This window comes from Lepidochelys kempii, chromosome 11, assembly GCF_965140265.1.
Source record: "Lepidochelys kempii isolate rLepKem1 chromosome 11, rLepKem1.hap2, whole genome shotgun sequence".
NCBI lineage: Eukaryota > Metazoa > Chordata > Testudines > Cheloniidae > Lepidochelys > Lepidochelys kempii.
The window spans coordinates 18,729,354-18,745,188 of record NC_133266.1 but is presented as its reverse complement, the minus strand read 5'-3'; the positions used below and the strand labels follow the sequence as shown (position 1 = coordinate 18,745,188).

Genomic DNA, 15,835 nt, shown 5'->3' with positions numbered 1-15,835 from the left:
GGGCCCAAACTGAGCACTTCCATGCTTTTTGGATATTTCTTGCAGCGAAGCAAGAACGGATCCCCAAGGCAAGGAGCTTTAATAATAATCAAATAAGACCAGAAAAATCAAGGCGTTAGAAGGAGGATCAAAATAAGCCTTTAATTAATGAGAGACTAGTACCCCTCCCTAATAAACCACAAATTTACAGAGCTAAGACCTAGAACTCAACTCCTACAGCTCCACCCACTTAGCTCTACTGCTTGAACTATAGAAGAACCATTATAACCTTTCTAGTTTTCACTCAGCTAGCAGGGGGTAAAATTCACACAAACATATAGATCAAAATTTTAAAAACTGACTAGCAATTTTGGGTGTCTAATATGAGAACTTAAAACAGCTTGATTTTCAGAAAGTGATGAAAATCAGACCCTTTAAAAAGGCTTCAAAAGCTGGGCAGTCAAAAATCAAGGCCATCAAAAATCACTACTCACTTTGAAAATCTTGCAAAAAGAAAATCTTAGTGATAATGCCTGATCTTACTCTACTGAAATCAATGGCAAAAACCTCCCATTGATGTCAGAGGGATTGGGCCAATGTTGGAATTACAATTATTTGTGCAGAGTATTACCACAACACTAATTTAACTTTTGTTCAATCCCAGTGCTGAATGGTATGGATACAATTGCTCTAAACATGTCTAAAAAACCTACATAAATAATTTACTACATCCAAATAGTAACAAAACTTTTATAAGCATTTTATCAAGATGCTTACAAACTGGCTAAACCCAGGGGAGTTTAGACCCATAGTGTTTGGCCCCAACATGGTCAGGCAGGTATTAGCAATGAATCCTTTAAGAGTTTACATGGGTATACTTCTTAATAAACAAGTGGTGTCATTGCTAATTATCAGACCTTAGGTAAGGCTAAGATGAATCAGTTCCTTATATTTACTGTACCTTGTACCCAATTAACCATATTTTATTTCTATTACTTCAGGCCGAACTTTAAATAAGATAACACTGGTAATTTGAAGGGTCACTACAATTTAATCAGCTCTTCTCTTTCTCATGATCTCATTTTTATTGGTCACATGCTTTGGGCCTATTGTGCATGCAAAACCATAGTTCATCCAAATCTAATGTGGGTCTATAATCCTACAGCCCACAACTGCACTGAAAGCAATGACAGCAGGACTAGGTCCATAACTATCCAGAACAAAAACATTTTTTGCTTAATTGTGAAGGATTTCCTTCAGATATAACCAGCACATCAACTTTCCAGGAGATTTAACTGTGGGAACATTGACAAGGTTGGCACAAGAACTGAAGGAGACTTAAGAAATAGACTAAAATGAAAATTTCAGATCAGGGTGATTTTTAATTACATGTAATGGAAAAGTGATTTGACCAGTTTCCTTCAAACTTTATGTAAACTCCTCCTTGGTTTTAGGACGAAATGCAACTCTTTCCAGGCCAAACCGATTTTCTAAGCAAATATTATATTACAGCTAGCACTGGACTTTATAATGGAAATTAGTTGCAATCTTAATTATGAAGAGAGACTATCTCCTGTGCATAAGTCCACAAGACATATGGAGAACAAATCAAGCCTACAATCAAACACGTTCCCACAAGATTAATTATAGCAAACAGCAGAATGCTCAAAACAATTTACATGGTAAATGTGACATTTTAAGGAATAACTGAGTACAGAAACATAAAAGCTAACAATTCATTATTCCAGCTTGGGTACAGATGTTTGGTTTATAGGTTGGGTGAATAAGCATCCAATTTTATATCTCAAGCTCAATTAATGCTTTTCTCAGTTTGACAGAATTAACTTCCCATGTGCACACCAATGCCTGAGCCATGCTTTGAAACTTAATTTGCAGGCCTCCATGTTGTAGAAGCCCAGTGACACTGCTGAATGTCCTAAAGACCTGCAGAATGCTACATCCTACAGCATCTGGGAGAGTAGGGTGTTGACCTTCCTCATTTGTGGAGCCTAGCCACAAATCACTAAGCAGGTCAGCTGCTCTTCCTATGCCTTACTTCTCTTTTCAATCTCTCTTCACAGTGGAAGTAAGTGGGGTTTGGATATCAAGACCACTTGGGCTCTCTCAGGTAATGTCAAGAAAACACACTTTCAGGGAAACAGGTTAGATACAAGTTAAATTTTATCTGGTCCTATTCTAAAGGCCATTTTTTATTGCAATGTGGGAAAACCTGCATATCCAGTTTGGTAAATACTTGGAGGCCATAAGCAGAATCTTCGAATATGCGGGCATGATCTTCCATCTAAATGAATCTGACCTCTTGTGGATAGTCACAGTATTAGCATGCAAGGGGTGGGATTTAAATTCTATTTGCTATTTTTTGGTGTGTATCTTGACTTGACACGATCAGTTTATGTTTTAATTTGTGATATAAAATCTATGTGGAAATGCTGCGAGGCTTTGTCCGGCACATTTATTCATTAGAAAAATACCGCAGAGAAACGGTAGCCTTTTTTTTTTTCTTTTTTTAATAGACAAGGCTGTAACCAGCTTTCTATTTACTCTGCCACCTCTGTCCCCTGGCACCATCTCCCAGAGTCATAAAAGAAGTTCCTGTCTCCATCATTCATAAACCCATCATCATATCCTCATTTAAATTCCCACTTAAAGCCTTCCTCTTCTATGATTACTTGTGATAGAAGCACATACCTATATCGAAAGATGAAAAGAACAGTGATTACATATAAATTATGTGTAATGCTGCAAGATTTGCTTTCTAAAGTATGCACCAAGTCTTAATTAACCATATCATAGACAGGAGAGTAGATCTGGACAAAAGGTAGTTTTTTTTGGTCTGGCTCTCATTAGGCAAGTTGTAAACTAAGTTCTGTTAAACTCTGTTTAATATGAGGAAAACTTGCAAAATGGCATAATATGGATTCACTTAGGTTTCAAGCAGTCCTATAATTTAAACAAATGCACTGGAAAAAGTTTTTGTAAACATTTATTTTCTTGAACTGAAAAAAGGCTTGCATCAGCACACATTGTACAGCCTTGCAAATTACACAGAAATTGAAAAAAGATTGTTTGTATGTGCAATGAAACTTCTGATGTCCAGTGATCCTCTGCAAATGATGAAAACATATTTAAATGACTTAAGAAGGGTCCAGCACTTATTTAACACAATTATCCTAGAGTGCAAAGAAAAAGATTTATACCAGTGGAAACACAAAGTGCAAACATTTTGTCATTTGGGGGAAGATACCTTTTAGTGTCTTCACCCTTTTACTACAAACAAATTGGCTTCAATGAACATTCTTTGTAGTTTAGACATATTCATATTCCACTTTAATACTTATGCTAACCTGTTTGATTAGAAATGAGTTCAAGAATATAATTTATTTGTAATTATCTTTCACACTGAGTGAATCTTGAAAGAACTGTGTACGGAGTTTAGAAGTTATTGAAATTGCTTTATTTGAAAAAGAAACGGGAAGAGAAATATGTTAATTGGAGACTTGTGTGTAGTTGGCTAGAAAACAGTGTAAATTTCTTAATTATTCTCCCTTCCATTACCCCATTCCTCCCCAAGCCCTCTGCCCTAAAATGGATAGCTGTGTGCTGGCTGTGAAAAGGGATTACAAAATATAAATCTGAATATGGGTATTCATTATGAACAAAAGTTTGCTGTACAATAGAGATTTGGATCTGATACAAGAATTCAGAAATATAAAACATAACTATTATAAAAGTAAGGGGCATTTTAACAGCATTCCTCATAGAAAGCTGCCTCTCTATATCTTGTCAGAATGGATTCTTACAGTTGTGTGGGATTAACTTTATATCTATTTTTCTTCTTCTTCTTGCTGGATCACTGGATTATTCTTCCAAGGCTATAATGTCATATGAGAACACATTCCAGGAGTCTCTATGAAGATAACAGAAACCCTGTAACATCAAGCCAATCAAGTAGAGAAGAGACGGACATGGAACTAATAAAGGCTGAATGTCCAACAATGTAGCTGCTACTGAGAACTAGCCCTTTCCAGAATATGAAACTCATAGTGCTTCTTGCTTGTTCTCAGCCTAAACTTGTTAGCTGAGTTACTTTGTTTCTTCAGTGCATTTTGGGCTGCTGACATTGTAGGGAACGTAGCTAGAACTGTATATGTGGAGGCCAAGTCACTAGGTTTGGAGGGTTCAGTGTTCACATTACTATCTCCACTGCCACAATAACGATGTTGGTGTTGCTGTTGTGTCTGTAGACACTGGGGATTCCTTAGCCACCGAATCTTGGCACCAACTTTAAAAAGTTCTCCAAATAGTTTTTCAGCTTCCATACGAGTTATTCCTTCTGGCAGTTCAGTAATTTCTAAGACTTTTCCAACAACTGAAACAAGAAATATGTAGAATTAAAACTGGTCATTACATTTAACAAGGATTCAATCTTACATAAAATAGTGAAGTTACATTAGATGTGAAAACTACATCAGATGTGAAATTAATTCTGTCAAACAAACATACATTCTGCTTCTACTATTTTTAAAAAGTCTTTATGGCACTGAACATCAAAACTATTCAAGTTCCAAGTGCGTTCAACTGGAGTTAAGCATGCAGGCTAAAAGGTAGTACCAGGCACTAAATAATAAGAGTTTATCTTACATGAACATTTAGTTTGCAGCAAGCTGGGGTGAGAGTCTATTCCATCCTGCTGCCCATAGGGACCCTGCTGATGCATACCTTACCGTTTCATAGTACGGTAGATCAAAGTGCAGTAACTGTGCGCATCAGCAGGCTCCCTAAGAACAGTTAGTCTTAAATCCTCAGTTCTGACTTAAGGGCTTATCTGCATGAACTTGTAGTTAGCAGCAAGTTGTAGCGTGAATCCTTCCTGCACTAACACTTGGATGATCTATTAATGGGATAAAAAATACGGTTGCAATAAAAATGTGAGACAGTGAGAACCGTGACTTGCTTCACTCACAGCGATGTAAAACTTACAGGAAAACACAGCTTTGGCTATCTGCTCTCATGGCAGTGACTACCTAAGGAAAGCAGCCCAGCTCCCTTCTGTATTCACTGATCCACAAAGAGAGTTGGTGGTAATACACAAAACAATTCTTTGCCATCACAAAAAAATCATTTATCTGAGGATTTCAAAATGATTTACAAAAATTAAACCTCACAGTACCCATTTCACATATAGATAAACTGAGGAACTTAAATGATTTATTCAAGGTGTCACAGACAGAACTAAGTTCAATATATATATTGTCAAAAAGCAAATAATGCCAGCTGGGGGAAGGAGGATGTTAGTTTCCCCCTTGTGCACCTGATCTTGTCCAGTCAAAAGGAACTCTCCCCCAAATCTCCTTTCAGGGCCTAACAACCCAACAGAGAAATAGATTTTGAACAGTCAATGGAACACAGTCCTAGTATTCTGGCCATGCCCTGCCCCATTTATTGGGTAGCACTTGTTGCCCGTGGTCTGCACAATGGAGAGAGGTTGTACCTTTGTTCCACCCATCATATTTATTGGCAACAAATGCAGTGTTCTGATTTGTCAGGAAAAAAAATATGTAAATCAGGAATGAATTTAGTTGATGTATTACATTCATAGTTCTGGTAAGCTAAGGGCAGTTATGGAAGAATTTTGTATTATATTAAACATGTAACTTACAAATATTTTGGTATTAACTTTTATATTAAATAATTTTACTTACTGTGTCTCCCTTGGTTTTCTTTTCCCTTCTCTTTTCTATGTTTTTCCCTATCTACTGTTTACTCTGGTTCTCTCTTCCTCTCTGTTTTCTTTTGAACAACAGTTTCTTCATTCCCTCCATTCCCATCTTTTCCTCTGTTTACCGTCTCCCTCTTTGCCCAGTTACTGTTTATTCTTACCTTCCTTTGATTCACACTTCACCTTCCTTCCCTTTTATACTCTTCATCCCTCCCTCTCCTACTTTATCTCACTCATTAATTGTACCAACTTTCATGCTTTGGAGCTCCGTTTCCCTTTGGCACTTCTGCAGCTGCCCCAGACACTCCCATTCTGCTGCAAGTCTCACATACACACAATGCCACCACACAGACATCCATTTTTCTGCAAACTCCTCAGACAACCCCCTATGCTTCCAAACAGATATCCATTGACATTGCTGTACCCCCTACAAGCACCTTCCATACTGCTACACCTTCAAGAGATCCCATGTAATCAACTCCTACAGACACTCCCCCTCTCAACATCCGTGCACACTATTTTGCTGCACTCTACATGCAGATATTTTCCAGACATTAAACCCTTATAGACAGCCTTTGTCACTGTTGAAATCCCTATGACCCCAGACCACCTCCTCTCTGCTGGGACCCCCCCGACTTTAACTACACAGATACACAACACCAACATAGGCAACTCCTACTCTCATGCATCCCATTAATATCCAGTCCTCTCTGTTACGTATCCAATTCTGCATCAGATGTCACAGTCCCATTCCCCTACACAGGTTTGAATAATACAATAAATAAATTAGAATAATGCTTTCTCACTGCTTCAGTTTTTGATTCAACATTTCTCTCAGACTGCACCATCACCCAACAATTACATACCTGGTTCCCCTGCACCAAGATCTGCTGAAGCGGCCTTCTTAGCTGGTTTCCTTCCTCTGCTTCCATGTCTGTGTCCAGGTTGACACTAAGCTCAGATAAACATCACATAGTTAGAATGATTACATTTGTAATATTAAAAGTTACATCTGAGTTACAAGTAACAAGGGTTACAAATTATGAACGATTGTCCCCGAGTGCTGTAGTTAGTGTGCTACACTATGATAGTACAGAAGAGGGCCAGATTTCTGGGTCCAGTGTCATTCCTGTAGCCTAGCACTATTGCACAAAAGCATGTTCAGTCCCTGGTATGAGGGCAAATAGGAGGAAAAGGTGAAAGTAGCATGTTAGCCAATACATATATGTTAGGTGTAATATACACCATGATAATAGGTATTATTTGCATGGTTTTAATACAGTATAATGACAGTGGCAGATTAGCCACTGGGCCAGTGGGGCCTGGGCTCAGGGACCCTGAAAATATGGGCACCCCCACGCCCCAACCTGCCTGACCTCCCGGCTGGAGCACCAGGCAGGCGGGCAGAGCAAGCCCCCGCATCCTCACCTCACTCCCCAGCTGGAGTGCGGGGTAGGAGAAGCAAGCCCCCACAGCTCCACCTTGCTCCCTGGCTGGAGCACCGGTCTGGCAGAGCAAGCCCCGGCGCCCTGACCCCATTTCTCCCGTAGCCCACAGGTTGAAAACTACTGTTCTATGGTAATGACAACCTTTTGCGGACCCCTTAGACATAGTCTGTGTATCCCCAGGGTCCACGGACCACAGGTTGAAAACCACTGCACTAGAATTTACAGCCCAAGTGGTACAGACTAACATGGTGTACACATGCCCAGGAGTTGGCACTTGTTCATACCTGTTGGCCTGTTACATGTCCATGTAATAAAGGTGGAGGGTTATATTGCAGTGGCTGGCCGAGCAATGGGTATCTGGCATCTCCTGAAGATGAGAAAAATAGTCTTAATGCTTTTTCTTGGTTTAATATAAAACCTCTTTCTAAATGCTCTTAACAGTCTACACCACACAAATATGATATACAAAGTAGAATGAATGTATACAAGGAAATAATTGTAATGTGATTATTATCAGAAAAAATACAAGAGTTGGCATCTTAAGAAAGAAAAAGCACTTTAAGAATTCACCAGACAATGGTAAACTTGTGGGGAAATAATCGACTGAGCACAAACTATCAAGTTCAGAAGTCGCAGACACAGGGCTCCTTATATTTAAAAAAATGTATTTTTAAAGGTTATAGAAAGCACTTATGTTCTTTGGTTTCTCTGCCATAGTCTCATCTAGATTCAAATCTCCTCAAAGAGTTTTAATAAGATTAAAATTTGTTGCAGTGTTTCAAATAGCATGTGCACAGCTCCCCCCTGGCCCAATGCTACTCACATCTTGAAATTCCCATCCACTTGAGGGGTCTGTAAGGTGACTGAATAGAAATCTTTACAGATTATGAAAAGGGACTAAGGAAGTTGAGACATGATTGACAATGAGTAATCTAACATTTATGTAAAAGTTAGCACACACTTGTAATTTATTAGGGAACGTAGCCACTGTAGACAATATGTTCAAAAATAAATAAGATTTATTTCTGAAAAGGGAGGCAATAAAGAATTTAATTTTTCTGCCTGCAGACTATTTCCACATATCACACCCATTATTCTAAAATTCCAGAGCTGCATCTACCCTTCAGTTTCTGACAGGTAGCAGCAACTAATCAAATAAACTTTTTAGCTACCTAATCAATTGTTATGTGCTATTCGCTGGCTCACTAATCTGGACTTGGTTATTTGAACACTGTGAATCAGCTGTCTTGCCATGAGACAGAAGAACAGTCATGTCTCTAATCAGTGAAAATGCCATACTCATTGCTCTTCCATTAAAATGATGGCAGCAGGTTCTGCTCATGGTCTTTTATAAGGAGTTTCTCTGAGAAAATATTAATTGTGTGAGCATGGCAGGACCAAAGGATAGAGATGGCAGGACTCTCTACTTCCTGGTCCATTGATGATAATGATGGGAGGTCACTACCTAACAGCTCTATATCAATTATTAGTAACATTACTGTGGTCATGTCTAGAGGGTCCTGTTTCACTGTTCTGGGCAGTGTACAAAACATAACTCTTTGATCTAAAAAGTAGTGGCTCAATCAGTGGATTAATCAATGGATTGAGGATAAAGAATGAACAGTCTGGTGAAAAGGCAGTTTATCTTATCCTACATTTCTACTTCTCCTTCCCATGTACCATGTCATGCCCACCTAGTGCAATGGGTAGGCATATAGGACTGACCAATCTTTTCTATCCCTAAAAATAACATCAGTTGTGACAGTATATTAAGGTTTGTGGTTTCAATATAACACTTTAAAGCAAATATATCCCAAATTTACAATTCCTTAGTGCTGAAAGTTATTTATGAAGAAGGAGCTGCATGGTTCTAAACCCCCTCATTACTAGCATGAAGTTCATGGCTTTTTTATTTTATTTGGGACAAAGGAGGGTATGGAAGCATAAAGTTATTTTTTAAAATAATTCAAGGAATACATTTTTTGAACACACTGGCAAAAACATTAAAAATCAATCACAATTCGCCCTCAAAACTGATGAAAATTGAAAAAACCTGGAATATTCATGTATTTTTTACATATATTTCAGTTAGCTAAGAATCTTACCTTGTCCAGGGACAAAAGATCTAGAAAATTGGGACACAATAGAAAGAGGTGTTAACGTGGGACGGAGGTTTTTCATGTTTGATAGTTGAACTGGTGCTGGTGATTGGGCTGGTGAGGTGGCAGGACTATTTAGTTGAGGACTGTGCTGTAACTAGAGTAAACATGACACAGAGATATTGGTCCCTGAGAAGTCTGTGATTTTAAATTTATTTACTTGACTATATCACATATTTACAATATTAAAATCCTGGACACAACAACATTAATATTACTATTTGACAAGCACTGGATTTATTTTGTTCCTCTCCAGAAATGAATTCTCTTTTTAAATACAAGGTTCATAATACAAATGATCTCAGAGAAAAAACCAAATCATACCTGTGTAGCACTGTCTAAAGTGCTAAACTCTGTGGATTTCTGTCCTCTTTGATGGTCACAATAATATTTATTTTGTTTCCATTGAGGAGGTGAATGGGTTCGAGGCTGAGGATTGTTGGGTATATTCAGCTGCATCATTACTACTCCTCCACCTGGTGGTGGAGCTACCGCTACAAAACAAAAAGTGGGAGGCTATTGTTAGAAATTACTTCATTATGCAACTCGTGCTTTATTTACTGAAAATTAGGAAAGTGACAAAAAACAGCTAGTGAGATAATAGGTTGCTGGTTTTTGAAAATACAGGGATTTGTCTTCTGTAGAATATTTTATTTCCGCTACCAAATAAAATCCTTATAGATCACTTAAAAGGGAGATAGCAGGATTTGTAAAGATGAGTTGAGCTATTGACACTTTTAATATCATTATTCAAACATTTTCTAAGCAAATTGTTCTATCAAGCAGTAGTTGAAAATGCTCTAAATTTACCATGGTTTTATTTTCTGAACAATCATTAGAGCAATCGTTACTTGAAGACAGGTGAATATGTAAAGCAAAAAACCAAATTATTAAAAATTGAAGTCTAAGCCAGTGTCAAGGAATGCTGTACATTAGGCAAAAGTAGCTGGATAAAAATAAAAACTGTCCATTATGCTTCATGGCAATTAGCAACGATATGCTCAGTGTCTTCTTTTTAAGAAAAGTCACCAGTAAAAAAACAAGCATAATATTTAACTCTTATATAGTGCTTTGCATCAGAGGAAGCTGGATTAATCCCTAACACTCAAGTGAGGCTAACATCCTCATTTACAGATAGGCCGGTGAAAATGAGCGAGTGAGTGAGGGTGGGGGAGAGGAAGCGACAAAGGGGGGGGAAATGGAGGGACCTCAGGGAAGGGGCAAGGGTGGTCGGTTTAGCGCGATTAGAAAGTTGGCAACCCTAGAATAAGGCAAATGGTTTCATGTAAGAATTTATTTTAATTGTCCATCTTTATAAAGAGCCATAGAGACCACAATCCACACATTTTACCACAAACTGCTTTTATTTGATTGGTGTTACTGTATATTTTGGAAGACGCATTTTTAAATTGGGAAGCTACCAAAAATAGTTGCTTATTGTTTCCACTTCACTACGCAACAGATCAGTTAACTCTCACAAAATGCCCAATGGTTTGGCCACATTTCTAAACAAATAATTAATTGCAGGGTTTTATGGTGAGGTCTCATATTACTAAGACTACATTATTTTTACAAAATATACTATGCTATGAAATGTTTACTAGTACTCTACATGAAGTTCTATAAATGATTAACACTAAACATCAAAATAAATGAAGTAAAAATAATATTTTGCACATCTAAATTTTCTTCCAGCCTCAGCTCAAAAAGCACTTTACAATGTCAGGGAAGTAGTATCCATGTTTTAAAAATGAGGAAACTAAGTCACAGAGTGGTTTGTGACTTGACCAAGGCCACTAAGGGAGTCAAATGACAATATAGGGAATAGAACGTAGAACCGTTGATTTAGTGCTGTTGCTGTAACCTCCAGACCATGCAGCAACAAATATCATATGTATATCATAATGTACATAATATAAATATGCAACTATATATATAGGGAGAATATATGATGGGAGTACTTGTGGCACCTTAGAGACTAACAAATTTATTAATGCATAAGCTTTCGTATAGCATATAGCATGAGCTATAGCCCACTTCATCGGATACACAGAATGGAACATATAGTAAGAAGATATATATATATACACACACATACAGAGAAGGTGGAAGTTGCCATACAAACTGTAAGAGGCTAATTAAGCCTCTAAGGTGCCACAAGTACTCCTGTTCTTTTTGCAGATACAGACTAACATGGCTGCTATTCTGAAACCTATATGATGGGACTGTATAAAGATTTTATTGGGCATGGTTGTCATGGAAGCATAATTTTGAAGTGGCAAAGGCATAAATGAAGACTGCATTTCATCCTGAAAGTTTGCCAATTAAACCTCTGAATTACAGATCATGACATATGCAGTGTCTATATGTCACATATTTTACTGGGATTATTTTTGTAACTCTCCATCTGTTCAGACAGACTCCCTTAGCACTAGGAGTCCAACTGCTGAGACTCAGACTGAGGAAAAAAAAATTTTTTTATAAAACCTCTAAAAGTTACCTAACACAGCTTCTCTAAACATAAAAGTTTCACTACCTAAAAATGCTTCTCTAACACAAGAAGTGACTCTGTGCTCCCTGTAAGTACTCAGTCCCATTTTCTGACAAAAACAAAATCAAAAGCATTTGTTTCTTTCTACTCCTGTCAATCCTGTAGAGCCTATACAGTCAAGAGAAGAAGAGCTGATTTTTATTACACTAAGCTTAATATTAGAAAGGGGTATAAAAATTATCCAACAAACTTCTCATATGAAACAGTTTATAGGGCAATGGCTCTCAAAGAGAGGAGTGTGAGCAACTGGTCTGTTCCTAGGACTGATATTTATATGAGATATTTCTAATCTCAGTTCTAAACTTGTCTACAATAGAACCTCAGAGTTATGAACACCAGAGTTACCAACTGACTGGTCAACCACGCACCTCATTTGGAGCTGGAAGTACGCAGTCAGACAGCAGCAGAACCACCCTACAACTATAATACAGTACTGTGTTAAACGTGAACTACTAAAAAAAATAAAGCGAAACTTTAAAAAAGAATTGATAAGGTAAGGAAACTGTGTTTCATTTAAATTAAGATGGTTTAAAGCAGCATTTTTCTTCTGCAGAGTAAAGTTTCAAAGCTATATTAAGTCAACGTTCAGTTGTAAACTTTAACTCAAAACAATTATCAAAAAAACCCCTATGACAGCTATCCAACGCAAAATCAAGAAGTTAAAGCTTCTACAGCACGCCATAACCCACTGAACACCTTTGGAAGAAACCGGAGTACCAGGACCACCATACGGATACTAAACAACACTCCAATGTCATCAATTTATCATCAAGACTACCCCTAACTGGATCTGAATTATCTGTACTCTCCAGGGGACTGAACTTCTGCACCTATCACAAAACCTGATATCATACTAACTTATGAAGAACTAGAAAAGACTTCTTTCACTGTCTCTACCTCAACAGATTATTTTGCAACAATCATGACAACCCACAACTGCCAGCCCCTACCAATTCATAGGAAAAATTAATCATCTGACTGGACACCCCAAAACCGACGAAACCACACATTTTATCATTACATCAACAGCTTCAGGAAAAAAATTGTCTGTGAAATCCTTAAACATATCACAATCTCTCCACCGCTAAGAGGACAGCTATACAGTCCCTGAAATCCAACCACCAGATAGTGATCAAACCAACAGAAAAGGTGGTGCCATCATCGTCTTCAACTGTGATGACTATGTTAATAAGGCCAACCAAAAACTCTGACACCACTATAAAGATGACTCCACAGCACAATTCACCAAAGAATTTAAGAATAACCTCTAATCCTTCCCCGAACACCTCGAAAAGAAACTCCGCATCCTCATCCCCCATGAACCCACCCCAGAGACCATCTACATGCTTCCCAAGATACACAAACAAGGGAACCCAGGTAGACCTATCCCATCTGGCCATGGCACTCTTACTGAAGGCATATCAGGATTCATCACCACACAAAGGACCAGGTTCCTCCAGGACAAAACCTACTTCCTCCAGAAACTCTGCTACATCAACAATCTCCTTCAGAACACCATCCTTGAGGTCACCCCCTCCACCCCGATACAGCAACAACACTCACATATCTACCCCAAATACACTGCTTCAATAGAGGGGAAAAAAAACCTTTCTGACAGCACACCCTTAGTTGTCACACTGGACACCATATGGGGTATCATCAAACAATTACAACTCCATACTTGATGGTGACCACGTCCTCAAGGAAATCTTTCCTGAACTCCATCTTCTGGTCTTTGTACCCACCAAGCTCATCAGAAGCAAGCTCTTCACAGACTGAGACACACCAATTCAAAGCTGCACCAGACTCTGCCAGAAAAACAGATGCAAAACCTGCAGACATATCTCCACTACTGTGATCATAAATACCCCCATAACACACCTTTCAAAACTCATGGGTCCCACTAGGCCCACCCCAACATGTGGTGTACCTCATCCAGTGCATTATATACCCAAAAAACTAAGTAGGTGACACCAGGCAATCACACAGAGACATTATAAAAAGACAAACACCATGAGTAAGGCCTTACTTCAATAGCGGGATGATTGTCAAAAAAAGTTGTGGCGGAGTTGCAGACAAGCCATGGAAAATCACAGGAAAGTAATAATCGACATTATTATTTGCAGTAATAAGGTCCATTATTACTTTTCCGTGATTTTCTGCTGTTGGCTGTCCAGGGTGGAGAGCAGGAGCCTGGGGCTGACAGCAGGGGCTCCCGCTGTTGGCCACCTGGAGCTGAGCGCAGGAGCCCAGGGCTGACAGCAGACGTCCGGGGCTGACAGTGGGGGTCCCGCTGTTGGCTGCCTGGGTCTAAGAGCAGGGGCTCCTGCTGTCAAAACTGCAGTGGAAGTAGAATATTGCGGGATCTGCAATTTCTGCAACATTGCAAACTAAGCAGGGCCTTACCCATGAGTGAACATGTTTCACAAAATGATCACTCCATATATGATCTCTCACCTTCAAAGGAAATCCGCACAACACCTTCAAAAGACAAGCCGAGAGCTTAAAATCATACCTCTAACTAGGCAATAAAAATCATGGACTTAATGAAGACAGTGGATTTATGGCTTATTACAACAATCTGCAACCCACTAGCCCCCCTTTTTTGTCCTATGACTGGCCACTTAACTTTGAATGGTCTCTTACAACATGTGTTAACTACTTATGCTAAACAATCTGTTCCAACTTGTATTCAGCTGTGACACTGAGTACCTTTCCCAGACCTGAAGAAGTGCTCTGTATAAGATTAAAAGCCCATCTTTTTCACCAACAAAAATTGGTCTAATAAAAAAAATATATATATCCTCACCCACCTTGTCTCTAATATTCTGGGGACAAATATGGCTACAACAACGCAAACTAAGGTTTGTAAAACACTTTGTATGTGAAAAGCTCCATACGACTGCTACTATTATTATTATAATAATCAGATTTATTTATTTATTTCAGTACATGCACAAACACACCATTTTATTCTGAAATGTGGTTTAATCTAGCTAGGTGATTCTGCCAAATCATGTTCTCATCTGGAGAAACTTGCCCCCAATAAAGCCACTGAAATTAGCCATTGTTTTGTCTGGAGTTTCATTTTTTAAAGTTTATAATTATATCAGTGGAGGGAAGGTCCGTGGGGGATAAAGGAAACAATGAGTATACTTCATACAGACACAATTGATAACCTGACTAACTATTACAATTTGATAACTTACTATACTTCTTTGGACAGAATGGTTGTTATAAACTAGGAAAGTAAAAACAATGAATAAGCCTACCATATACAAATCTGGGAGGAGTTAGTTCCCCTTCACCTCTAGTTGAACAAATTACTGTCCCCCTGCCCATAGCTTGAAGAATGCCTACTATTTCCACACCTCTCCCCCAGCATGACTTCTCCATTGTTGTTCCTGGTTCAACTAATGAAGTCTAGAATCTGTCTCCTGAGCACAGGAGCTAAGTACACTGCTGCCATGATGTACCCAGCCTCTGCTGGATCAGGTGCAAAATGAAGTCTCAAACTTAGATGTCCCAATTCTAGACTATATGGCCAGCTGGAAGGAGATACAATCATCTTTACAGATTGACAACCATCCCTATTGAATAACTCTAAGGAGATCCACCAATAATTTAAATTTTATTCCTTTTTAAAACATACGTGGAACCCCAGCCTATATAAAACCATAGGAACCAACAAGATTTAGGAAAGTGAATTTGAGCAGAAGTTGCACAAAAGTTCCAAGTTTCAGAGTAGCAGCTGTGTTAGTCTGTATCCGTAAAAAGGAGTACTTGTGGCACCTTAGAGACTAACAAAAATATTAGAGCATAAGCTTTCGTGAGCTACAGTTCACTTCATCGAATGTATACAGTAGAAAATATAGTCGGGAGATTTTATATACACAAAGAACATGAAACAATGGGTGTTATCACACAGACTGTAACAAGAGTGATCAGGAAAGGTGAG

The 15,835-nt window shown here is 38.5% G+C and overlaps 1 protein-coding gene across 13 annotated transcripts in view; it reads right to left on the bottom strand.

Annotated features, from left to right (window-relative positions):
- Positions 1–2,967: 2,967 nt before the first annotated feature.
- Positions 2,968–15,835, bottom strand: part of R3HDM1 (R3H domain containing 1) — a 167,092-nt gene continuing 154,224 nt past the window's right edge. For all 13 annotated transcript variants that reach the window (XM_073305350.1, XM_073305337.1, XM_073305338.1 and 10 more), the window contains 5 exons: positions 9,651–9,820; positions 9,273–9,423; positions 7,452–7,534; positions 6,586–6,670; positions 2,968–4,369 (listed from right to left, as the gene is read on the bottom strand). In XM_073305350.1, the coding sequence (XP_073161451.1) occupies positions 4,005–4,369; positions 6,586–6,670; positions 7,452–7,534; positions 9,273–9,423; positions 9,651–9,820 (854 nt within the window). In that variant the 3' untranslated portion in view covers positions 2,968–4,004. The remainder of the gene's footprint in view (positions 4,370–6,585; positions 6,671–7,451; positions 7,535–9,272; positions 9,424–9,650; positions 9,821–15,835) is intronic.